General features: G+C 56.6%; 1 protein-coding gene across 4 annotated transcripts in view; it reads left to right on the top strand.

The window, feature by feature from the left end:
- The first annotated feature begins 9,148 nt into the window (after positions 1-9,148).
- ASPSCR1 (ASPSCR1 tether for SLC2A4, UBX domain containing) overlaps positions 9,149-24,668 on the top strand; it is a 30,387-nt gene continuing 14,867 nt past the window's right edge. For 3 of the 4 annotated variants that reach the window (XR_014291836.1, XR_014291837.1, XM_082603016.1), the window contains exons 1-7: positions 9,149-9,291; positions 10,197-10,252; positions 13,192-13,306; positions 14,586-14,686; positions 22,624-22,681; positions 23,628-23,701; positions 24,054-24,486. Coding sequence is in view for 1 of the 4 variants with exons in the window: in XM_082603016.1 (XP_082459142.1) it covers positions 9,190-9,291; positions 10,197-10,252; positions 13,192-13,306; positions 14,586-14,686; positions 22,624-22,681; positions 23,628-23,701; positions 24,054-24,486 (939 nt within the window). In the remaining 3 variants the exon portion in view is untranslated. Of the gene's footprint in view, positions 9,292-9,474; positions 9,776-10,196; positions 10,253-13,191; positions 13,307-14,585; positions 14,687-22,623; positions 22,682-23,627; positions 23,702-24,053; positions 24,487-24,668 lie in introns of those variants that run through there. The other variant, XR_014291838.1, reaches the window with a different exon arrangement.

Genomic DNA, 24,668 nt, shown 5'->3' with positions numbered 1-24,668 from the left:
GACGAGAATAGTACCTGCCTTCCAGGGTCATGAGAGCATGAAATGAGGCAGGACTTGTTTGATAGTTATTGCTCCCTGGTGGATGCTGGCCATCCTTCAGGGACCAAGGTAGACTGTGGTCCTGGGTACAGGGGGCTCGTGGAATGTCTGGAGGGCCAACACTCAAGCTTGAGGAGGAGAAGCAGGAACAATGTCCCAAACTGCCTTGTTGCAGTGGTCCCATGGGCCATGGACACCACATATGCTGGACGTGGGACCCACCCTTCTGCTTACCAGCCCCCCCCACATTGCCATGTCCAGGGTGGGTTCTGTATCATTCCTGCCGCTTGGCTTCCTGGCTCCCATTCAGGTGGGCTGCAGGTGCTTCTGGTCAAGCTTAGATCTCATGCATGCCCAGGTGCAAGGAGGCCTGGGAAAATGAGAGCCCAGAGGGGGGCCTCTGCCTATTTCGGAGCGACATCCCCAGGTATAGGATGGGGGTTCAGGGGCTGGTCCCTTGGGGAGGAAGATATAGGGGAGGGAGCACAGAGGGGGCCAATGAGACTTGTGGTCCATACATGGACATGTGCCCAATTCCTGGGAAGGGGGCGTCAGAGATGGCACATTTCAGGAAGCAAGAGTTAGGGCCTGAGTTGAGGCAGGCTTGGGGCCCAGGCTGGCAGGCAGGCCCTGGGGAGGAAGGTATGGTGGGGACAGTCAGTGGTACAGGGGATCCCACCTGGGACTGGGCCTTCAGGTCCTCAGGATGTCCAGGAGCTCCAGACCCAGTGCCCTTGCCTGGACTTGGGACGGCCCCATATCACACAGCCAGCTCCTTCCTGGGGATCCCCGAGGGCCCTGAGCCCAGGGCTCCAAGAGCACAAGGCTGTTCTGTGCTGCAGCTGCTGCCTGCCGTCTGGGGCCCAGCTGTTGCCTGGGGGCCTCAGCCGCCCCGCCTCACACAACCACCTGGGCGGCTCTGCATCCCAGCTGCTGGCCTCTGAGGCCCAAGAGGGCAGGGAAGTGGGGCAGACCACTGCACTCCCCCCAGTGGCTTGCCCTGAATGGAGACCCCACTCCATAGCCAGGCAAGAGCCCACTGCTGGCTCTGAGCTGGGGGAGGGGCCTCAAGCTCAGGCCATGCAATTACAGAGCTTGAACCCTTTTGGTTTCCCCGAGCCCCCCCATCCATCAGCAGGAACCCCCCTTGCCTCACATCCTGGGGCCTTGATGAGAAAAGTCCATTGGAGCCATCTGGTGCAGGGGCAGGGGAAGGTGGGGCTGGGACCACCTGGTCAGTTACAGGCTTTAATAGACAGCTCCTAGGCATGATGCCAGAAGAAGTCCTCTCCTGGGACTCGGTGGCCATTTGCAGGCCTGGCCTGAGCAGCCTTGGGGTCACCTGCAGAAGAGACCCACACACACCTCACCCTATGACTGTGGGAGTCAGAGCCCCCTTTACTTATGGGTGAGAGCGGGAGGAAGCTGAGTGTCAGATGCTCCTGCCACTCTGCTGCAAACCCCACCCTCCGGTGCCTGGTGAACAGAGGACAAGTAACGTTTTCTGGCCCCAGGCTCGACCCCTGGGAGCCAGCTTCTGAGAGTCCCTGCCCCAGCCCACCCCCCTCACACAGCCACACCTGGCTTGTGGACAGTCCTGGCTGGAGAACCCTCCTGGATGCCAACCCACAGCTGACCTCAGCTAACTGTGGAGTGTCAGGGTCCACCTGGGTCCACCTGGAACCAGCCATATTCCAAAGCTGGGGGGAGGAAGGTCATGGGGATGGGAGGGGCTTCCTACACATCTGTGTAGACGGCGCTTCTTGGGGTGTCACCAGAGTGTCTCCAAAGTGCCAGCCCATACTCCTCACTGTATAGGTGAGAGGGCGTTGGGGAAGTCAGGCTGCCCCAGGCCCACGGGGAGGGCGGGAGACAGCTCCTCCTTAGCTCTCCCAGCTGCTGGCTCTGCTGAGCCCTAATGAGCTCCAGCCGCCTGGTCCCCATCCATGCAGCCTGCTGGTCCTCAGTGCCTGCTGCAATAGCGGCTGCAGGCCAGGGAGGCCTGGCCGGCCTTGTGACCTTCGGCCCTCCCTCCCTCCCACCCTGTGATCCGCACGTGGCCTCTGGGGAGGCAGAAACAAACCCTCAGATCTGCCACTGGGAACCTTTCAGCGCCAGGGACTTCAAAGGGGGCAGCAGGGCAGCGGGGATGGCGGATGCTTCTCTTAAAGGGCCACACCACTGTTTAATTCAAAGCAGAGCCTGGGAACAGCTGTCAAGCCGCTGCCTGGGAGGGAGGAAGATGAGGTGAGGAGGAGCAGGAAGGTGGCCTTCCCTGTCCTCTCCAGACCCCAGTGTGTTTGCTTACAGAACTGGTTAGAGGGCTGTGGGGACTATGCTGAGCACTTTCCTTATACCATATGGCAGAAGCACCACCACCCTCCACCTAGGAGTCAGGATCCATTTCTCAGAGGAGAATGCTGAGGGCCCAGAAAGCTCCTGAGTCAAGGGCATTGATTATTCTGCCAGCGGGTAGGGTGGCAACGTAGAAACGCAGCTCATTTCGTGAAATCGACAGTGTGATCTCTCTTGCATGTGTGAGAACGAGCCGAGGTTCTTACCTGTCCAGGTGTCTGCCCTGCCTGGACGCCACCGACTGAGACCAGATGTAGGGCAGCTCCATGCACGGGGCAAGGGTCCCTGACGATCTCACACTCACCCACCGGAGCCCTGGCCCAGGCTTGTCTGCTGGGGGTGAGGGGGCAGATGATGGAAAACAGCTGCCCAAGGGGCTCCACCAAACGAGAAAACCAGGCAGAGGGTGGCAGGTGGGATGCGGTCAGGGAAGCCCCCCAGCAGGTGACATGTGGGCATAGCCCTCATGACGTGAGGGAGCTGAGGACAGGCTTGGGGAATGGGCTGAGTGAGGCTGTGCGGTGGAGAGCGGTGAGAGTGAGCAGCACGCAGCCACCAGGAAGTTACGTTTTTTTCTTTGGCAGTGGAAAGCCACTGCCTTATTGATAATACAGATAAACTCCCAAAGGATCTATGCTGGAAAGTAGATTTTTAAGGGACTTCCCTGCTGGCACAGTGGTTAAGAATCCTCCTGCCAATGCAGGGGACACAGGTTCGAGCCCTGGTCCGGGAAGATCCCACATGCTGCGGAGCAACTAAGCCCGTGCGCCACAACTACTGAGCCTGTGCTCTAGAGCCCGTGTACCACAACTACTGAAGCCGGCGCGCCTAGAGCCCCTGCTCCGCAACAAGAGAAGCCACCGCAGTGAGAAGCCTGCGCACCACAACAAAGAGTAGCCCCCGCTCTCCGCAACTAGAGGAAGCCCGCACACAGCAATGAAGACCCAACACAGCCAAAAATAAATAAATAAAATAAATAAATTTATTTAAAAAATATATTTGAAGCTGATTAAATTTAAACTGCAATTTTACCACAATTATATATATCTTTACATACATATTTTTAAATGCATTCGGCTGGACTGTAAGCATAGCGTGGGGCAGGGCTGTGCCTCCGTGGGCCCAGCTCAGAAGAGCCTCAGAAGCCACTTGCTCTGAGAATGAGCCACAACTTTCCCAAAGAGACAGGTTCGAGGCACTTCGGTTCCCAGGTCAGCCCAGCCATGGGCTTTTTAAGTTTAACCTATGACCGGAAGTCCTAATAGAACCACAGTTTGGGACATTGTTTTCTTGGAAAATACAGCCTTGGTCCCACCAGGGGCACCCCACCCCAGCATTCAGGTAGGACCCAGGCCAACCTTGAAAGAATTCTGTGCAGCCTGGGGTGAGGACCCCAGCCTCACCTTCTGACTGGGCTCAGGGCTTCCCACAGCTACTGGGGGGAACTGCTGCCTGTGATGTTCTGTCTGGCTCACCTGCATTGACCTCCACCTCCCTGGGTCGAGTTTTACAGATGAAGAATGGAGGCCCAGGCAGCCAGGAGGTGTCAAAGCTCTGCCTGGTGCAGGTAGGGGAGCCTGGACCCCATGCCCTGACCACTCCCTAGGCTGCCTGGATGCTGTGACGGCCTATAGGACGTCCAGGACTTTGTACTCTGGATGTACTGCACTGTGGAGGGGAGCGGAGTTAGATGTGGTCCCATAGTGGGTCATGTAGGCTGCAGAGAAAAGAACAAATGACGGTATGTTCTGTGTCACCTGCTGTGTAAGAAGGAAGGAGAGGAAGAATCCGCATCTGTGTCCACGTAGCCTCTGATACACGCATGTGCTCATCTTTGTAAAAAGGCAGGAAAGCTACCGCAGAACCAGATTAGTTTTTATGGGGGGTGAGTGGGAGTGGATGAAGAAGGAGGACCCTTTTCTGGCTTTGTGTCATTTTATACTTATAATTTTTGAATCAAATAATATTCAAATCAAATAATAAATAAATATTTTTCATAATCAAAATATAACATTGAATCAAAAAAGAGTGAAAAAGACCCTAAAATTCAGTAATAAATGAACATGTGTATCCAATTAACATAACCACACAGAAAAAAAGAATTAATTCAAGTAATTTTGAACACAATACTCTGTATTTCTTTTGTGCGATATATTCTGAGGACAAAAATAACTAAAGAAATCTTGAGATTTCCTTAGTAAGTCTGGTTACTAGCAGGATTGTTGTAGTAATTCCAAAGCTATTTGGAGGGTTGTTGTTTTTTAAATATTTATTTATTTATTTGGCTGCGCCGGGTCTTAGTTGCAGCATGCGGGAATCTTCGTTGCGGCATGTGGGATCTTTTAGTTGCAGCATGCATGCGGGAGCTAGTTCCCTGACCAGGGATCAAACCCGGGCTCCCTCTATTGGGAGTGCGGAGTCTTAACCACTGGACCACCAGGGAAGTCCCTGAAGGGTATTTTGGAACAGAGCAAATTAATAAATATATTGATGCTGCTGAAAACAAGGGTTCTCACTGTGGATAAGGGGATATTTGGTTGTGCCTTTTTTTGTAGATTGAAAATGGTTGAATATTGGCAATTTCATACAATTCAACCAAATATAAATATGGAAGAAAGGAAGAAGACTGAGGGGTGGTGAATTCAGGATGCTAGTTCTGTCCCCTGAGAGGGCCTACAAAGCAGAGGCAGACCAGTAGCAATGAACATGCTCAGCTCCAGACTTCGGTTTCTAAATCTCATTCCCCTCAAAAAGGGACTAGGGCTTCCTTGAGAAACGGCATTCAGAGCTGGGGCAGGGACATCCTGGGTAAGCCTAAAATACTTCCTTGTGGCTGAAGTGATGAAGTGCTCGGAGAACATCACAAACATCGAAAAGACGCAGGAAAGACGTGAGTGCTACAGGCGACTGTAGAGTAGCTCGGAGTGTGGTATCAATGACAGATCTCCCAATGTTGTATCACAGTTCGGTGGTGAAGTAACAGAGTGGCCTTGCTCTTGAGAAATACACGCTGAAGTATTTAGTGGCAGAGGTGTACAAAGTCTCCACTTACTCTCAGGTGGTTCAGAACATGTATACATATATATGGAGAGAGAGAGAGATAATGATGATGAAGCAAATGGGCGACATGTAAACAACTGGAGAGTCTGTCTAAGAGGTATGCAGGAGTTCCTTTTACTGTTCTTGCAACTCCTACGTTTGAAATTATATGAAAATAAAAAGTCACTGACCCCCACCCAAGGGAGCACAGGAGCCAGCTTAAAGGGGGTGTGTGTCTCACTGGCCAAATTTGGATCAAATTTGAGCATCAAAAAGAATAACTGAATGAAGAAAAAGAATCCATGAGTTCATATTAATATTTAGGAATTAAAAAAATTCTTGACCAAAAAATGCCTATTAAATGTAGAGGAATGATAAAGTTGGAAGGTTGTGATTTTGCACCATAAATGTAATGATGGATTTGGGCAATGACCATCAACTGATGCTAAAACCACTGGGTAAATGGTTCTTGGAAAAACATCATATTTGTGCTCTCAAAGAATTACCCCACACATAGCTTATTCAGTCTACACAGGACCTGGAACATGGAGGTTCAGTCTGCATGTCCCCACTAATGGGACAAACTGATATCCTGGACCTCCTGGGGGGCTGTCATCTATGCTGCCTCACTGCGCTGAGTGTTTAACTCCAGGAAAAGATCAGGCAGATCCAGCCTTGGGCTCTAAAAAATGCAAATGTCACGAAAAATTAAAATGAAACAAAAAATAGAGGGACTGTGGTAGGGTGTTGTTGTTGTTTTTTTTTTTTCTGGCCTCACCACACAGCTTGCAGGATCTTAGTTTCCCAACCAGGAATCGAACCCATGCCCTCAGCAGCGGAAGTGCAGAGTCCTAACTACTGGACCGCCAGGGAATTCCCAGGACTGTGGTAGATTAAAGGAGTGTAAACAGAGCCAACAACCAAATGCAATGTGACAACCAGCTATAAAGGACCATTTGGGGACAACAAGGGAAAGACTAAAGTGGGCTGTGTATGGTTGTTGGGTGTGGTGATGGGTTATGATTGAAAAGGAGAAGGTCCTTGTTCTTAGGAGGAGCTGCCGCATTATTTGGGGGGAAAGTGCCTGGATGTCATCAACTTACTTTCAAATATAAATACACATGCATATATTAATGCAGAGAGCAAAGGCAAATGCTGTCGTTTCCATAATGCTATATAAATGGAATGGTACAGTATGCAGTCTTTGGGCACCAGCTCTTTTCACTCAGCATGTTTCCCTGGAGACTCACCCAGGCTGCCGTGTCAGTAGTTCATTCTCTTGATTGCTGAGCAGTGTTCCATGTGTGGATGTGCCACATTGTTTAACTGCTCAACCTGCTGAAGACCATCCAGGTTCATTCCAGCTTTTGACTATTAGATAAAGCTGCTGTGAAAGTTAATGTACAGATCTGTCATTTTTTAAAACGGCAAATTTGGAAAGAAAAATATGAGCTGCAGAGAGAGGCTGAACTATGAGTACGAAGAAGAGGCTCCCCTTTGGGGTCTTGAATGCCTCTCAGAGATGATTTTTCTTTTCCTAAAGGTTTATTATTTATTTATTTATTTATTTTTTGGCTGCGTTGGGTCTTAGTTGCAGCACGTGGGATCTTTCACTGCAGCACGCAAGCTTCTCTCTAGTTGTGGTGTCCGGGTTTTCTCTTCTCTAGTTGTGGTGTGAGGGCTCCAGGGCGCGTGGGCTCTAGTTGAGGCTCGTGAGCTCAGTCGTTGTGGCACGCAGACTTAGTTGCCCCGCAGCATGTGGGATCTTAGTTCCCTGACCAGGGATCAAACCTGCATCCCCTGCACTGTAAGGCGGATTCTTTACCACTGGGCCACCAGGGAAGTCCCCCAAAGATGATCTTTGACCCTACAGTCATCTCTGTGACCTCTGCTGTGATCACCCCCTTAAGGCTGTGCCTGGACCATTCGCAGGAGGTGATGGGGTCTTGAGGGAAGGTGCCAAGTTGCAGTGAGGAATTGAGGAAGGTGAACACAAGGACTCAGCCTCCCCACAGAGCAAATGGAGCGCCAGGCGTGTGGGTCCTAACCTATGGCAAACTTGCCATGGGGCAGGTGAGCGTCCTTCCTGCTGTGGTGTGGAGCTGGTGTGTTCACCTGGAATTTTTGCCTCCAGCCTGAAATAATCCCCTGTACCAGGGGAGCCTCTGCTGGGCATTTCCAGCCTCTGGAGGCTTCTCAAGCTGAGGTCCAGCATCCAGGGGTCGGCTCTGGGGCTTGCTTCTTGGGAGCTCCATGGGGTCTGGTCTGTCCTGCTTGGTCTTCACCAGGTCTGGCCCAGCCAGGCCACTAAGGGAGGCGGGTCTGCTCTGCCCCTCCCACCTCCTAGTGCCAGTGCCAGGACACAGACCCCACTGAGCCTGGGGCACCCTGCCCCTGCCAGGTGAGTGGCAGCAGAAGGAGAAGGCACATGTGGGGGGACTGTGCATTCGTTTGTCCCCCTATCGAGAGTCATTCCTCTCACAGATGTCTGCAGAGCACCCACCCCGTGCCAGGCTCTGCTCTGCGTGCCTGCTGGCGGAGGGCCAGACAGACGGGGCTGCCCTGGGACAGCCAGTAAACAAGTGAGCAGGCACGAAAGGCCTGCCCCAGTGCAGATGAGGCTCTGAGGAAACCCCACAGTGCTGAAGAGGCCAGGTTGGGGGCAACTTGGGGCCTGGCTGCCGCAGAACTGCATGTGGGGCCCTGCTGGGCTGAAGGGTGGGTTTGAGAGCTTGCAGGCAGTGGTCACAAATGCCCCACAGGTGTCTGCTCCAAGGCCTCGTTTACTCGGCTACACATAGATGATGAGACCCATGTGAGCAGGTAGGAGGGGGTGGGGCAGGTCAGCAGAAGCTGTCTCTGAGCCAGAAAACTTCTCTGTCCTGTGTCCTGTGGTGTTCCCCGGCCTCAGGAGAGGGGACTGGCCGATGGTGACCAGGAAGTGTGTGTGGCTTGGTGAGGCACTGAGGTTGCATAGAGTGCTAGACAGGCCCTCTGGACTGTGAGGCAAACTGTGAGGGGTGGCCGTGGAGCTGTGGCTACCCTGAGGCTTTCCCGTTTTCTCGCATAAGCATGCAGTCGTCTGTTTGTCAGTATGAAGCTGCTTGTGAGACAGATGTGTCAGCTACACCAAGGCGTGACAGCACCCACACCAGAGAGGTGGCAGGATCCCACATGCCCCTCCTCCCGGCCCTTCCACTGACTTGGGCGGGTGGAATTGGGGGACAAGTTCTGTCACAGAGTTTAGCTGCTGGCAGAGTGAGAGCACGGACAGGCAGAATGCTCGTCACAGACTTTCATTGAATCTGTTCTCTGGTTTGGAGTTTCTGGCGGGCCTTTCCTGGCAGCTGCTCCCTGACCTTGACACCACCCCACGGCCGGCAGGCATTCACGCCGCAGGGGTACCGGGCCTGACCCTACCCCTCGGGACCAGAGGGGGCAGGAAGGGGGTCAGTGGGACCCAGGACGGGCTGGCGAGGACAGGGAGCCGAGGCCTAGGCGCACTCGCTGCCCGCACTGCCGGCCCAGAACCGGGTCCACGTGGCCGCGCTGGAGTGACCACGCCTATCTAACGTCGGGCGCGCGGGCGCGGGCCCAGCGAAAGCACCGGGGGCGTGGCCAGGCGGGGGCGTGCCCGGAGGCGCGCTGGCCCCGCCCCGCCCCAGGGCCCGCCCCCGAGGCCGTAAGGCTGTGCGTCCGGCTGTTGCGGATAAAGTTTGACGCTGGGCGGGCGGCGGGGGGTCACGTGAGCAGAAGATGGCGGCCCCGGCGGGCAGCGGGTGCTCTGCGGTGTCGGTGCTGGCCCCGAACGGGCGGCGCCACACGGTGAAGGTGACGCCGAGCACAGTGCTACTGCAGGTGCGGCAGCGGACGGGCGGCGGACCGCAAGCGGGGACGCGGCGGCGGCGGCGACTCGGCGCCGGCCGCTCCTGCGGTTGCTGCGAGGGCCGCGGGGGCGGGGCCGGGCGGGACCCTCGGGGCGGGGTCTGCGACGGCCAATGAGCGGCTTCCTGGCTCGGCGGGCCCGCCCACTTCTGCGCCGGGCTCCGGGTCCATGGGGCGGGGGTGCTGCACTTAGGGGCTGGCGGGGGTCGCGGCCTCTGCCACCCCCACCCGAGCTCGCGGTGCTCCGAGCCCGCCTCCGAGGGCCCTCGAACCTTGTCCCCACCCCGGGGTCGCCCTTCGTCTCGGTGTGCTGTGGCTGGGTGTGCTGAGTCATTCTCAGCACTTCACCGGGCAGCTGGCGGACGTCGATTGCATTACGTTGGAAATGCTTGTTGGGCCCTGATGTGTAGGGGACGGTGCACATACACGGTGGTGCAGGGGGCTGAGACGATGAATGGTAACTCAGTGTGTGTAGGGTAGGGACTGGGGCTCCCGCCCAGCGGGGCACCTAGGGCCCACTCGAGCTGACTCTCTGTGGAGTTTAAACTTTATTCTCTGTGGGGGGGGGGTCCCCGAGTGTAGGAAGATGTCTGTGGTGACAGGTTTGTTGGGGACCCGGTTTGTTGGGTCCCACAGAGCTGGGTTGACAAAGCAGGCCCAGTGAGGAGGAGGAGAGTGAGTAGGATTTGCAGGTGAGGCGTGTGGAGCTGTTGAGTGGACAGTCCATCACCTGGCTTGTATTAGGCTTAGTCCTACAGAGCCGACCGGCTCTCCAAGAGGTGGACTCTGTGCCCTTGGCTGCTTCAGTGGCACTTGCCTACCCCTGCCGGGGCCCACCAGGCCAGATACAGTGGCTCATGCCCTCATCTCACCCCTAGGTCCTGGAGGACACGTGCCATCGGCAGGACTTCAACCCCAACGAGTACGACCTGAAGTGAGTTTGCTTTGGCCGGGCCTCGGGCTCCAAATCCATCCACCCTTCCCGCAGGGCCCTGCTCAGGCTTAAACCCACAAGGTTTTTTATTCTCTCACGCTCTGGAGGCTAGAAGCCCCTAATGATGGTGTTGGTGGGGCCGCACTCCCACCAGAGGTCTAGGGGAGGAACCTGTCTTGCCTCTTCCAGCTTTTGGGGGCTCCAGGCGTCCCTGGGCTTGTGGCCGCCTCCCTCCAGTCTCTGCCTCCCTGCTTCCTGTGTGTTTGTGTCTCTCCTCTTTTGTCTCTTATAAGGCTACTTGTCTTTGAATTTAGGGGCTACCATGTAATCCAGGATGACCTCATCTCAAGATCCTTAATTACATCTGCAAAGGCCTTGTTTCCAAATAAGGCACATTCATGAGTTCTGGGTGTTAGGATGTGGATATATCTCTTTAGGGGCCACCATTCTACCCACTGCAGAGGGCTTTTGTGCATTTGGTTGTGTAAGTTCCTGGTGGAGCTCTGAGGGCAAGAGGAGGTGGTCATGGAGAAATGGGAAGAAACCTACAAACTGTAGGTGGGTTCTGGTGGGCTCACAGCCCCTGGAGTTGTGTGCACGGGTCTTTGTGTGCAGGCATTTTTCCAAAGAGAGGGCTTTTACCAGATTCTTGTGGGGTCTAAGGCAATGAAAGGGTCAAAACCCCGCACCGGTGGGTATGGATTTCTGTCCCGTATGGGGAGCTTCCCATCTTAGCAGCAGCGTGTCCTTCACTGTTTGGCTGTCCTCACGTTCAGGGGTAGAGAGGAGCCCAAGGGGTGGGAGCTTGCTCTGCTAGACCTGGCCCGTGCTGCCTCTCATGTAGGGCTCTGCAGAGGAGGTGTGAGTGGAGATGCCCTCACGTCATCCCAGAGAATCCCAGGGCCAGTGCTGGGCTGTCCCCTGGCATCCTGTCACAGAGCTGTGTGCCCTTTCTTTGCTCTCCCTGAACCTGCCTGAGACCTCCATGTGGTGCCTGGTTGGACTGTTACAACATGGATTGATTTTTCTCGTCTCCTTTGTATCCACCGACTGTGTCATTTGTTTAAAAACTGCTGCCACTGCCACGGAAGGCAGCGTTTTGCACACGCTTGTGTGTGCACGTGTGTGAGACCCCTTCCTCTCATCTCCAGGGCTCTGAGCCCCCCCTTCTCGGGTTTTCCTTAGGTCTTCTGTCCTGTCTTGTATTTGACGTTGAGGTTGTTATAAGGCAGTTTCCAGTCAGTGTTGAAGATGGGTATCAAAGTTGTTTCTTTCCCAAGTCTTCTAAACGCCCTATTCATGTTCAGAAAGCCATTGTTTCCAAAGGCATCTTGGCATTCATGCCATCGGGTGACCACTTTGTGTGTATTCAAAGCTCACATTCTCTCACTAGTGCTGTAGTTTTCCCCCTAAACTTTCATTGAAAATAGAGCTCACAGTCTGATTTCTGAGAGGCATAAATAAGTTCTCTTTTTCACTCTCCTGGTGATTTATTCTGGCTGCTGTCTGTCTCTTGTAAAATCAAGGCTACACGGCAGAACTATTTTCTGCTGTGAGCAGGAGCTTTTCTGAGACCCAAGTGATCTATAGGGTTAACAGTGGTGGTTCTCCTTCCTGTAGGGTTCCTGGGAGCTAAGGGGGTCAGGAGGAGAGGGCCCAGGGTCACTCAGGCTCCAGGGCCACCTGGCCGCCACCCTCCCTGCCCACGGGTGAGGCAGTGTCCAGGCCTCCAAGGCCCACGCCCCTTCCTCTCTCTCCTCTTCTCAGGAGTGGGTATCTGACTCCCTGTCAGTCCACCAAAGAGGTATGATCTGAGCTGGATATCAGGAGCTGCAGATTGTGGTCCCAGCACTGCCTTTGGGTGGCCTGGGCTACCTACTGGCACTTCTCATCTGAGTTTCCTGTTTGTGAAGTAGGGTGACCACGACCCTGACTGTGCTTCTCGGGAGGGCAGGCTGTCAGTAGAGAGCATCAGGCGTCTCAAAGGTCCCTGGATTCTCCACCTGCCCTCCTCTCCTGGCTGTGGATATTTCTGCCCTGAATCACCAGTTCACTTTGCTCCCCTGAGTTCCTTCCAAGAACCATCCCTCCTTGGATCCAGGAGCTCTATGCAGAGGGTCAGAGGAGGCTGAAGGCCCATGTGGGCCTCTTCCTCATCTGTTGGAAGCTCTAAGCTGCCAGGTCCCTGTGCAGTGGCTAAAACATGCAGGACGCAGGCAGAGAGACTGAAGGGCTGCTCCAGGGTTGGAGGACCTGGCTTTGTGAGCTAGGAATGGCGGTCTCAGCCCTTCACCTGTGAACCTCAGCCACCGTGAGGGCCTGGCTCTCCATGGAGACTTCAGGCCCGGTCATTCCATTTGTGGTTCTCTAGAACTTTTGCCTCTCTCACTGGTCTTTGGGGTTGTGGCCCTGCTTCCAAGGGTAGCAGGAAGCAGGGGTGACAGGAGCGGGTCATTTTGGCTGATAGCCAGCAGCACAGGGAGAGTGGCCGCAGTGGCCAGACTGCTGCAGCTCTGAGCAGTGGCGACAGGGCATCGTTCTGTTAGAACTTTTCTGCGCAGAGCATGGTGCACACCCCTTAGTCATGCCCACGTGCGCTTTTATCTTCTGAGTTTGTACTTGGGCTGGTTGCTGCTTCACAGTCTGAAAGAGCAGGCCCTCGGTTTGCCCCAGGGGCGACCTGTCTGTGTTCTGTCTGTTCTTGCCCGAACCGGATCAATGCTTGCTCTCTCTTTCCTTTGGAAGACCCACTGCTAGAGTCAGGGACCCACCCTGTCTCCACAGGCTTGCCGGCCGTCACTCTGTTCCTGCAGCCTTGGCGCCATGGGCTGTGGAATTGCTAGCCAGACGTGGGCGTCACTCTGCTTGTACGGTGCTCCCGGCAGGGCTGGGCTGTGTTCGGGTCGGCGGGCAGCCTGTGGCTTTGGTCTGTTTTGCAGGTTTCAGAGGAATGTGCTTGACCTCTCTCTCCAGTGGAGATTCGCCAATCTGCCCAATAACGCCAAGCTGGAGATGGTGCCCATCTCCCGGAGCCGCGAAGGGCCCGAGAACATGGTAGGTGGCTCTCAAGGAGGCACTGGCGACACTGTTCCTCCCGGCTCTTCCATTCAGACCACTTGGGCCACAGGATGTATCAGCAGGCCGAGCAGATGGGGTGGGGAGCGTGGGCTGTTTCAGAGGGTTGTGCAGGCGAGGCACTTGTTCTCGTCCTTGGGTGAGATTGCCTTCTCTAGGTTAGGCCAGAGCCACTTTTCTACTCCAAAAGCTGATGATAGGAAATGAGACTTCTCATTCTTTGTGCTGAATGTTTTTTGGGGGTGGTGGGTGGAGAGGCGGTTAATTGTGCTGTGTCCGTATCAGCGTGCTGGCAGCATCCGCCATACGACCTGATGTTTCTGGTCAGAAAATCACCAAGAGTCTTAGAGCCCACAGGACTCTGTGCGGTGTCCAGTGCAGCCTCACTTCTGGGACGAGGACACCCAGCTCGGGCGCAGGCTTCCTCTGACCAGTCTCGGCTAGACCACAGCCTGAGTCTTCTGACTGCAGCCCACTGCTTTCTACCAAATCAGTAACTTTTATGTCCTAGGGATTTAGCGAATGACACTAGGGTTACTGTGGATAGAGACAAGAATCATGGTGATAGCTGCTCTCTTGTGCACAGGCGGCTCCTTTCCATACGAAACTGCAAATTCTCCCAACGCTGCAGGGAAGTGGTTTTCATCCATGTCGAGAGGCAAGGAGGCTCAGGCCCTGGGGTGTTAGTTCTCTGTCCAGAGCCCAGCAGGAGTCAGGCGCCTGGGGCTGAGCTTATTAATACAGCTCTTTTTCCATTACAGTTGTGGTTCTCAGCCTTTCACATGGAAGCACCCTGACTTCCCTTGTGGGTTCCTTGGGTGTGCTGGAGACCCCCTCGCAGTTTCCTACAGAACAGTTCCTCCTCTGTTTGTTATTGGGATTTAATGTAAATAAACGTGCCCTTGAGGAGTCCCTTGGCCAGAAGGGCAGGAGTAGCAATGACCTAGAGAGTCACGCGCTGGGCTGGGACAGGTGGGGCTATGCAAGGTCCTTACCTAGGGTCTCTGCACTCGTGCTTTAGTGTGTCTGTTGTTCAACAGAGGGACCAGAGGAGAATTTCCCCCCTTGTGGGTTATAGACTTGTGTCACTATTTAGGGAGATAATTGTTAAAATTATCCTGTAAGGCAGTGTGCTCACTTACTAAAATTCAGCAAACACAGTGCCCTCCGCCTGTGCCCTAAGGATCAGACCTGGTCTGGGGTCCAGCTGGGATAGCTGCTCCTCTTCCTGACTTGGTTCCTGTATCTCGCCCCTCAGGTGCGCATTGCTCTGCAGTTGGATGATGGCTCCAGGTTGCAAGACACTTTCTGCTCCGGCCAGACACTCTGGGAGCTTCTGTGCCATTTTGCCCAGATCAGGTAAGTGTCGGTGAGCAGGTCTGGGGCTCTGCCTCCCTCTGCCCTGGCGATGCTGCCACGGTCACTGGGGCTAGTCCAGAGCCACAAGCCTGAGCTTTGCTTTGGCCTCATACCAGCAGGTGCTGGTCACCAGTAGCTCATCTTTTTTACTCAGTGTCCTGGTATGACAGCCAGGCCGTGCCCTTCTGGAAGAGCTTGTGGGGAACCCGAGAGGTCCCCACCTGTGTGGTGAGCAGTCAGGGGAGAAGTGGGGTGCTGGGCTTCTCAGCTGACAAATGCTGCAGGTGTAAAACTTCCTTGTCATGAGAATGGGCTGTATTTAAAGAAAACTTCTTGATGACAGTTGACATGTGTCAGTTTCTATCTGGTGATTACTTGTTTAAACTTTTATTTCTGAGTGTGTCAAAATGGTAGTCTTCTAAGTTTTGGTTTTTCATTGTGGGATGGAAGACTTTGTCCACTTTTAAAGGTCTCAACCAACAGAATGGAAGGGACCGTGGGAGGGTGTAGTGGTTGCTGTGTGGCCGTGGGAAAGTTGCTTGCCCTCTCTGGGCCTCCCAGGGGTGATGACGTGAGGATGAGATGAGTTAATGTGTCTCAGGTGCCGAGAACAGGACCTGGCCCACTGTTTGTCTGTGCAGAAGAGGGGACTCTGGGTAGGGCCACCATGGTGACAGGGCCTCTAGGAAAGCCTGCTCTGATCTGATGTGGCACCCAGTGCCCCTGCTGTCCCAGCACCCAGATTCCTGCTCTCCCACCTCAGCCGCTCCCATGGAACTCCTCTCCCCGTATCTGATGTGCTGGTGTCCCCCTGTTGCCAGTTCTTTCTATGACGAGGCCACGGTGGGCTGCTGAGCCAAGACCGGCTGGCCCCTTCCCCTCCTACGAGCCTGGTCCTGGGTAGCCGGGGATGCTGCCCCTGCAGCCAGCTTCTGCTTCCTACCCAGATGCTCTCCTGAGAGAACTCTGTGTGCCCCCACTCAGGTGACCTCTGACAGTATTAGTGCTTCTAAGATGAGTACACAGGCTGCCACCTCACTCTACTGCTCTTGACACCTGTTGTCTGACTGGTTCCTCTGTCAGCTGGGGGGATCAGGCTGCTGTTACCCTTGTTTTCAGAAGAAGAAACAGAGACCCAGGGGAGGAGGGGGCTCCTCAAAGCCCAGGGCCTGCGATGCCAGCACCTACCTTCTCAGCTGCTGAAAAGATGGGGCCTCTGCCTCTGTTTCTACTTCGTTCTTTCATTTATTCAGCACAGGCTGGGCTGGGGCTCTAGTAGGAAGTTGGTCCTGGTCTCCCATAGCTAATAGGCAGGTATACAGAGGTACCAGAAAAAACTATCAGAAGCTCTCACACAGAAGAAGGGAAGGTGCCTTGGGAGGTGGTGGGGAAGGTCGTGGAGGAGCCAGCTGCACTAGAATCTGAGAAGGAGCCATCTGGGCCAAAGGGGCAGCAAGTGCAAAGGCCCTGGGGCAGAAATAAGGAGAGGAGAAACACATGGAACACAGCGTGTGATTCTTCTCCCTCCCAAAAGGCAACTAAAACGCCATTAAAGGACTTTATAGAGATACAGCCTGGAGGATGGAGAGAGCAGGAGCTGAGGCAGTGACAGCACCTGGATGTGGGTGGGGAGGGTGACAAGGGGCCGGGGGTGGCGGTGGGGGGTGGCTAGGGCAGGTGCTGGATGATGTGGGGTCCTCGATCCCCTCGCACTCCATGCTGCTGGTGCCGGAGGTGGTTCCCTGGATAGGGTGGGGCTCTCTGGACTGGGATGCCCTTGCTGTCCTGAGAACCGGGGTAGGTGAGCGTGAGCCCCCCATGTGGCTCCCAAAATGGTGGAAGCTCCCAATGTTGGGGGCATGGGTGGCTCCCCAGATTACCACCTGGATACTGATAGCCAGCTGCACTGCGGCCAGAGCCCTGGGCATAAACAGGAGCTCACAGCCAAAGGTGCCCAGACATTTGAGCAAGGCTGACGTGAGAGACCAATGCAGACAGACAGGAAGAGATGGCAGCTGTCAGGACGGGTGACAGCATTTGTTCCTGTTCTCCGAGGATGGAGAGGCTGTTGGAACTGGAGCTGGATGCTATGAAAAAGAAACATTCAGGGCTTCCCTGGTGGCGCAGTGGTTGAGAGTCCGCCTGCCAATGCAGGGGGTGCAGGTTCGTGCCCCGGTCCGGGAGGATCCCATATGCCGCGGAGCGGCTGGGCCCACGAGCCATGGCCGCTGAGCCTGCGCGTCTGGAGCCTGTGCTCTGCAATGGGAGAGGCCACAACGGTGAGAGGCCCGCGTACCGCAAAAAAAAAAAAAAAAAAAAAAAAGGAACATTCAAAGATAAGGAAGAGCCCTTGGAAGCGGGTCAGAAAGCTGCAGTAGAAGGTGCAGGAGTCAGCCACAGCTGTGGATCAAACGGCACAATCCCTGTCACACATGACAAGGTGCCGCGTGTCTGGGAGTGGCCGGTGGCCTGAGGATATGCCGTTCTACTCACGTGCCTGAGGGTTAGCCGGTGTGACTAGCTGGTCTGCGGCCTGACTGAGCGCATTCTTTCTGCGGTGGCAAATGCCTGAGGGCACGTGGGGTCGGCCACTCGAGGCTTGGGAGCCGATGCTTGGACCTGGGGTGCAGGGTCCCTGCCATCCCTCTTCCTGGGAGGAGCCACAGAGCCAGGCGGCCAAGCACAAGGACGGAGGCCAGAGGAAGGGGACTCGGGACAGGCCAGGCCGCTGGTTCCTGATACTGCATCTCTAGAAGGAAAACAGAAGCACAGGAGGAAGCTGGTGAAGATGGTGGGAAACCGTCCTGGAACCGAAGGGCATGCGTTTCCAGAGCAACAGGCCGGCTATGCCTGTACCAGTGGGGCCTCATCTGGTGGCATCACTGTAACTCCTCAGGAGCTGGAGATGATGGGGTGGCTCCCCATGCTCAGGGAGGGACAGCAGGCCTGCACGAAGGCCTCAGGCTCCCCGTGGCACCACCAGGAAGGTGGCCAAGCAGTGCCGTCAGAATACTGTAGGAAATTCATTTGTTCTAGAATTCTGTATTTTGCTAGATTGTTGAGGGGTGAGGATGAAACAAAGCCATTTTTAGACACAAAGGTCACCCATTTACCGCACACACCCTCTGAGCAAGCTGCTAACTGCTCCACCAAAGGGCAGGCAGGCAGGTCCACCCAGGAGCAGGCAGACGAGGGGCGTGGGGGGCTGACGAGGGCCTCCTGAGTGTCAGTGGGCCCCAGACACAGGCGCGGTGGGAGCCCATGTTGCCAGGCCCCCCGCTTAGGCTGTGACCACCAAAAGGAGGAGTAACCCAGAGGGAGGAGATGGGGCTCCGTGGTACGGGGTCCATCCCCCCGGGAAGACTGGGTGGTTCCTCAGCTGTTGGCCTGGGGAGCCAGGGTTGCCCTGTCATGATGAAGCCTGATGCTCCCTTCTGGCCCTCGAGTTGTTGGCTGAGCGGTCTGGGGGCTGCCTCTGTGGAGGGACCGAGGTGCTGGGATCACTGGTTCACACGAGCCTCTCAGGACTGACTGACTCGGTAACCTGGGTTTAAAATACAAGAAACAACGTGGGGACAGCGGCATAAGAAACGAGGTGACATCAGGAGGAGGTGGGCCCTGGGAGGGGTCATCACGCAGGGACGAGTTCTTGACTCTCATGCAGCGTTGAGCACGGCGTGGCACGCACCCTCTCTTTCTTGCTGTGACTGTTTCGTGTTTTCTTGGAAACGCCCTCAGCATCGTTTCCATGGCTGTGCAGTCCTGTCCTGTGTGTGTGTGTGCGCGTGTGCGCCCGCATGCGTGCCCAGCCCATCCTGTGGACAGCTGGAGGTCTGTGCCCCACTCCGCCCTGAGAATTTACTCTGGAGGCAGAATTGCTGGCCCAGCAAATGGGGACTTGTCTAGGCTTCATTTCCAGAAGTGCAGGTCCGGGCCTTTCCTTGGAAGCTGGCACTCCCTAACCGTGAAGCAAGGGTCAGATGAGGGAGGGAGGGCAGAGTCTTCAGCCCCAAAGTCGTGGCCAGATGCCCAGTGAGCTGGTGAAACCATGCTGGGTCTGTGCAGGGGCTGCAGTCAGCTGCCCACCACTGCAAGGGCCTGCCAACATGGGGGACAGCCGCCTGACAGGTCCGATGAGGCAAGGGAGCCCCGGCTGGCTCACAGCAGCTCCCTTGCTGGCCGGGGGCGGGAAGCTCTGGGAATTCCAAGTGTCCAAGTCCCCACAGAGTGGGACAAGTAGGAAGCTGGTTTTTCTCACTTGATGCTTTTGGGAGTGGTAAGCGTCCCAGAGCAACTGGTGCCGTGCATGGCCAGGAGCTGTGGGAGATGAGCACAGCACCCTGGGTCCACTGTTGGTCAGGTGGCAGGTCCTTTGCATGGGGATCAGGGTGGATGGTGGCCCGGCCCTGACCCTAGCATCTGGAGCAATGAACTGTCCACTGGACATGCCATGTGGGCCACATGTGCGGGACATGGAGGTAATTCAGAATTTTCTGGTAGCCACATCAAAGGAAAGTAAAAACAGGTGTAATTAATTTTAGGAATATAATTAACTTGACTCAATATATCCAAAATATTCTCTGAACATGTAATCAACAGGAAAAAGGAGATACTTTACATTCTTTGTTGGTAGGAGGTCTTTGAAATCCGGTGTGTCTCACACTTGGAGCTGGCCTCCTTCTGGGCCAGCTGCCCTGCGCGTGCTCAGCACCCGTGTGGACGGGTAGCCGCCACGGATGGCACTGGCTCCATGTGGGCTGGCCCGTCCTCCTCTCTGCTTCTTGGGCATCTGCTGCAGGGAGGGCTCCAGGCATGCCATGCCAGGCTGGATTCTTCCCTGAAGCCCGTTGCCCCTCTACACCTGGCCTGATTTCACAGCCAAGCCCACTGGTGTTCATCCCATGGATAGTAAAAGCAGGGAGTCGAGCGTCCCTGGGAAAGGCAGGTGTCTGCCTGTTCTCTCAGGGTTGTAGGGCCCCCGGGGCACAGCGGGCTGCAGGGAGGGGCTGCCCCTGAGGTTGGGGGCCGGCCTGTGGTTACGCTGTGCCCAGACCCAGAGCCTTGTGGGCGGGCAGCCAGAGGCCTAGATTCAGGGCTCTTGGGCAGCACCTTCCCACCCCCCGTCTTGTTTGGGAAGGCCAGAGGCTGTCTTCCCCCTGCAGCTCCCCACTCCGTCTGCTCTGGAGGAGGAGTCTCTGTGATTCGGCCCGAGCCTCGGCCTCCTTGCTCCCTCTGGCCACAGCCTCATCTCTTTGTGGGCTGGGCTGCTGGGTGGTGGTGGATGTGAGTCACCTGGCCCCTTGGGAGGTGGCCTCACCCACTCTGGGCTTCCTTGTGGCAGCAGGGACCCCTCTGAGCCTGAAGTCACAGCTCTGTTAGTTTCAGTTGGTTTTTGTCAGTTTTGGTTGTTCTTTTTTTTTTTTGCGGTACGCGGGCCTCTCACTGTTGTGGCCTCTCCCGTTGCGGAGCACAGGCTCCGGACACGCAGGCTCAGTGGCCATGGCTCACGGGCCCAGCCGTGGGATCCTCCCGGACCGGGGCACGAACCCATGTCCCCTGCATTGGCAGGCGGACTCTCAACCACTGTGCCACCAGGGAAGCCCTTGGTTGTTCTTGTGTGGGAGCACTGTGGTGTCAGGCTTGTGTGAGTGGCACCTGAGTTTGTACCAGCGCAACTTGGTCAGGCCCAAACAGGTGACAAAAACAGGAGGGGCTCCAGATGCCTGCCTTGCCCCCAGTTCACAGCATTACCTCCCCGCGAGCCCTGCCAGGAGCCATCTGGGTGGGCGGATGGCCCATGTCTATGGGGTGACTGACGCTCTCCATGGTGGTTGAAGAACACAGCAGCAGCAACGCCTTTGCCCTGCCTGGCTGACCCTGCCGGCCCCAGGCCTGGCCCCGAGAGCAGGTGTGCCGGCCTTAGATAGAGTGAGATCCTGCCACTCCTCCCCAGCATCATCCCTTTGGGCCAAGTGGCGTCCAGTGGCTCTGCCTGGGCTGGGGCGTGGGAGCAGGTCCAGGGGCCCAAGGGTCCCCAGGAGGTCCCCTCTGGGCTCCCTCTGAGACACGTGGAGCTTTAGCAATGTCTGTTGCAGGGAGTGGTGGCTTCGGCGCTCCGTTGAGCTGGAACCTCCTGGTCCACTGTCCTCAGCCGGATGGGAGAGCGCTGTTAATTGGCCAGGAAAGTCTGGAAGTGATCTCGGCTGCCCCTCCCCTCGGCGTGTTTACAGGCCTCTCCTCAGATCCCACACGCGGGAATCCGATCCCTCTGGAGGAGCCGACATCAAAGCTGAGCTGCTGTTTGATGTCCAGGGGCCTCCGAGGGCAGCAGCCAGGCAGGCCTTCCCGGGTGCTGCTGTGCTTTTGTCCCTGTTTGTGATTTGTGGTCCCCACGCTGGCATCAGGTGCCCTGGACAAGGATTTCGAGGGAGGACGCCTGACCAGAGCCCCTGAGAGCAGAGGGGACTCTGCCTGTCTCGTGGTGGGCAGTCAGCTTGCTTTCTGAGCCCAGGCAGCTGCTGTCTCTGTTGCCGTTGAAAGGAGCAGGACCCCTGTGTCTCCGCACCGCCTTCCTCCTCTCTTGCCCTGGGATCTTGTTTGCTGGAGTATCTTCCCTCACTTTTTCTCTGTTTTGGCTTCAGGATGAAGAGCGTGTAGGCCTGGTCAGGGTTGTCTCTCTGGCACTTTGGGGTCTTGTGTTCTCCTGAGGCCTGGCCACGCTGTGTGCGGGGTCACACCCTCCATGGCCGGTCCCCATGTGGCTCTGGTCGAGGGCTGGAAGCCTTCCCTGGGGAGCAGCTTCTTTGTGAGCACAGCCTTGGGGAGAGCCTGGGGTGAGCTCCATGGGGACTGGCAGCCTGTGGGAGGTGGTCAGGGACCTCTTCCAGGGGCCCCCACGGCAAGCTCTGGATTAGCTTGAGTGTCTCAGCCCTGAGGAATATGCAAAAGCATAAACTGAAAGCAAACAAGAGAGATGGGAGAAAACATGCTGAACCTGAGCAGAGGACAGTGTCACGGGTCTCGGGGACGGGCCCAGGCAGCCGAGTGCCCGAGTGTCTGTGTACAGTCACCAGCTCAGCCTCTGTGTCTCCCATCCCAGCCACCTCCTTGTCTGAGCCCTGGGCTCTGCAGGGCAGCACTGCATGGCCTGAGGGCGCTCCAGGTCTCCTACTCTGGCAGGCACAACACCTTGTGTCACCCTTCCCGGAGGAGAGGGTCAGGCCTGGGGCACTGCTGATAGGTCTGGGACACGCGTTTATTTGGGGGCTAGTTCTACGGGTATGTGTCAGGAAACGCAGAAATGAACTTCCCTTGGTTGTCACAGGCCTGTGTGGTACAGCTGTCGAGGTACAGGCCTGTGTGAGTGGTGTCGGCCATCCTGAGGGTGTGTGTGCGATTGTGCGCCCGCATGCCTGCCATCCTCCAGCCTGCCCAGCTGTGCTTCCTGGGGGCCCTTCCCTCCCATCTCAGGGTCTGGTTTATAGGGGAGGGGCGTTGGTGGCTGGGCCCGCTGCCCACCTCCCTGTTTGTCCTGGCATTGCCCCACTCTCTCCTCGGAGTCAGTGTGATAGATCCGTGCCAAGTGCTCCTGGTGCTTCTGGGGGCAGCAGCCTTCTCAGGGGACAGCTTCAGCTAAAAGCCCAGATCATGCCCTCCCAGGTCTTTCTCATCACTGACCCTGGGCACAGTTGACAGCAACCCAAGGCACGTCCAGGAGGTGGCTGGTGCTGCCCGGCCCCGTGTTCTGTGTCCTCCCTTTGCTCTGAGCCGGGAGGCCGTGGGCAGGTGGGAGACTCCCCCAGGCCATGGGCTGATGGCCAGCTGTGGGGTGGCCAGGGTGGGCGGGTCCCCCACAGTGGCTGGCCAGGTTGCTGTCCCCAGGGGAGCAGTGTCCCCAGGCAGTGGCTACCTTTGATGCTTTTTCCCTCCCCTCTCAGGGAGTGTCTGGACCGGCTGTGTGAGGCCAGCCCCGTCTGCGTGTACATGAGAGATGAGGTAGGTGAGCTGTGGGCCCACCCGCCTGGCCCGCGCCCTGCCACCCACTCCCAGCCGCCACACGGGCCCAGCCCCACTTTCCAATCTGGAAAATTCACTCCTTTAGACCTTTCAAAGCAGCGATGGGCAGACTTGGGCCCTGAAAGCATGATGTGTTTCATGGAAAAAAGACAGGACGCCGGCTCCGCTGGAACCAACTGCGGGCCGCCCGGGCTGCTCCCAAACCTCCCTCAGAGCCCTGTTTGTTTTCTCAGCTTCTCTCAAAGCCCAAGAGTCACAAAAGTGGTTTCATTTTAATAAATATTTGCTTTGCTCAAAGTTTTGATCTTTTTCAAAACCAAGTGTGGCGTGGTGCAGGCTTGGCCTGGCACTGAGGCCCTGCCTGTCCCCGCCCGCCCGCCCGTGACGGGGGACCCTCTTGGCGCTTGTCCCCTGGCTCACAGGGGCTTTTTGTTTCAACCCTGGCCAAGCGCCCTTTCCTGGCCTGGGGTGGCCACTGTCCCCGAGGGGCCCCTGGTGTAGACAGGACACACCCACCTATTTATCCCAGTTTGAGGTTCCTGACCCAGGGCTCAGCGGGGCAGGGGTTCCAGGGCTGTGAGTGGGAGGGACCTGGGGGGATGGGTCCTCCCCTGGAGGAGACAGACCACTGGGCCTCAGGCACCTGGGCCTGGATCAGCTCTAACCCTCAGAGGGCGGGTCAGCTGGCCAGATATGCCTAACCCAGGCCTGAGCCCTGCCCACCCAGACCTCGGATGGGGTGGGGTTGGGGAGACAGACATGGACCAGCGAACAAATGCTCGGGTGTAGATTGGGGTGCAGGGGGCTGGACCCAGGCCTTTTGGGAGCTGTGGCTGGCTGGGGGACCCCACGGTGCTGGTGACACAGTGCCCAGGCTGGGGGAGGCAGCGAGGGGTCAGCAGGATGTCCTGTTCCCTCCTCACAGGTGACCGGCAGAGCCGCCTTGCAGAGCACGACGCTGCAGTCACTGGGCCTCACTGGGGGCAGTGCCATCATCAGGTGGGGGGTCTCTGAATCTGGTTTAGTGAAGAAAACTGCGGTCTCAAGGGAAAGGAAACAGGAAACGTGGGGAAGCCCAGACCCTTGCCGGTCGCTTCTCCCACCTGCAGTCTGTGGGGGCTGGGCACCGTGGGGCGCAGCGTCAGGTGGGGGATCTGCCCTCAGCCGGGCTGGCGTGGCGACCCCATGCACGCTCCTTCCCCCGTGAGCTGAGGCGGGTCGGGAAGGGCTGTGGGGTGCTTTCAGGGGATTGGATTTGGTTTGGTAGTCACCAGAAGATACGATGCTGGCACTGTGAGACCCGGGGTTCTGTGTATGGAGTTTCATTTTCTTTCTGGGCCTACCCACTCAGGTTTTCCATGAAGAGACATGATTCCACTGGCAAGCAGGAGCCTGGGGTCTCCTGGAGCAAAAGCCCAGGAAGCCCGACCCCTTCCTTGTCGGCCGACCAGGCAGCCAGCAGCCCTCTGTTTCCACTGAATTCAGCGGAGCTCAGCCAGGGCAACGTGAGCCATCAGGATGAGGCAGCGAGCCCGGGGGCCGGCCGCGTGGATGGCCTGGGCCCGAAGCCGGTGGATGCTCAGGCGAAGCAGATCTCGAAGGAGCCCACACCAGCCCCCTTTGTTCCTTTCTCGGGTGGGGGACAGCGACTGGGGGGCCCCTCCGGATCCGTGAGGCCTCTGATGTCATCTTCAGCCAAACTGCCAAAGTCCTCCAGCCCTGCAGGCCCCTCCCAGCCAAAGAAATCGAGGCCTGGCCAGAAGCCCCAGCCGGAGCCGGAGCTGGTAAGGGGCGAGCTGGGCGCTGGGGTCCTTTCTCTTTACTGCACCTGACCTCGTGCTGGTCAGCACAGGGTACAGCAGGGTCGCTGGGTGCGGTTCATCTTCCCAGGGAAGCGATTTTTTGGTTTTGCTTTGCCTAAAATCAGCTTTCTTGAGGCACCATTTTAGATGTACAGTGATGGGTT

The sequence above is a fragment of the Mesoplodon mirus genome, assembly GCF_964341445.2.
Source record: "Mesoplodon mirus genome assembly, chromosome: 18".
Lineage (NCBI taxonomy): Eukaryota > Metazoa > Chordata > Mammalia > Artiodactyla > Ziphiidae > Mesoplodon > Mesoplodon mirus.
Note: the sequence above shows the minus strand (reverse complement) of the source record. Positions and strands in the feature narration are given on the sequence as shown.